At 54.4% G+C, this 1,000-nt stretch overlaps 1 protein-coding gene across 1 annotated transcript; it reads left to right on the top strand.

The window, feature by feature from the left end:
* Nucleotides 1-9: 9 nt before the first annotated feature.
* On the top strand, nucleotides 10-997 carry LOC120787965 (putative uncharacterized protein DDB_G0291608; the record flags this gene model as incomplete). The annotated part of the gene is made up of 1 exon (XM_040123438.1): nucleotides 10-997. A coding segment is annotated over exon 1 (933 nt), but the record flags the coding sequence as incomplete, so codon positions are not given.
* Nucleotides 998-1,000: the final 3 nt, after the last annotated feature.

Genomic DNA, 1,000 nt, shown 5'->3' with positions numbered 1-1,000 from the left:
TGCACTTCTTCCCCAGAATGTACTACCACTGCATGTATCAGCATCTCAGAATTCTGCTCAGCAAATGTCAGAGAACAACCTACCACACATGCAGATTGCACAACAGCAAAGTGAACACCAGCAGAGCATCCAAAAGCAGCAGCAGCAGCAGCAGCAGCAACCTCAGGCAACCCAGAGTAACCCTCCTCAATGCCACCCTCCTAGCTCTCCTCAGCTGATGACCCAGAATCTACAGCAACACAATTCTCTGCTACCCCCTCATCACGTCCCCCAAAACATCTCTCCTCAACGTCCCACACAGAACAGCCCCATGCATGGGATGCCACAGAGTGCCACACAAGGAGCCCAGCCTGGACCCCCTCAGCCAGCTCCACTGACGTCTTTGCCACCCAGTCATCCTACCCCACTATTACCCTCCCAGCCTAGTCCAGCAGACCATGGAAATCAAAGACCTAGCGAGCCTACAAGTAGAGCGGGCACAGAAGGTACGGTCCTTCCTCCACAGCACACCGTGATGAAATCAGGGCCTCTGAATGGTATTTATAAACACCAGGATTTTAGCCCCAATCACTGTCAAACCCAGCTGACGGGTAGTAATGTGGGAATGCAGGCTCAGAGAGGGCCCTCACCTGGTCACAATCCAAGCGTGCCTCCTCACTCCCAAGGCCAGGTAAATGGAGCCATGGGTCAATACAGCATGGGGAACCATCCACACTACAGCCAGACCAACATGAGAACCATGCCTGCATCTGCTCACCACCCTTATCACAACCCAGCCATTAACCCCCTCCACAATCCTGCTCACCACACAACCTACCACCAGCAGGGAGGGACTTCCTACTCCTACCACATCCCAGGCCAACAGCATCCTCAGGCCCACCCCAGCATGTACCCACCTCATCAGTACCAGCAGCAACACTACTACCCCCACCCTCATCCACAAGCTCAGACCCATAACCAAGCCAGCAGTAGAGGGGGCTATCCTCCAGAGGAGTGGCAT

This window comes from Xiphias gladius, unplaced genomic scaffold (assembly GCF_016859285.1).
Source record: "Xiphias gladius isolate SHS-SW01 ecotype Sanya breed wild unplaced genomic scaffold, ASM1685928v1 HiC_scaffold_935, whole genome shotgun sequence".
NCBI classification, from domain to species: domain Eukaryota; kingdom Metazoa; phylum Chordata; class Actinopteri; order Istiophoriformes; family Xiphiidae; genus Xiphias; species Xiphias gladius.
The sequence above is the reverse complement of the archived record's forward strand: the minus strand, read 5'-3'. Positions and strand labels throughout refer to the sequence as shown.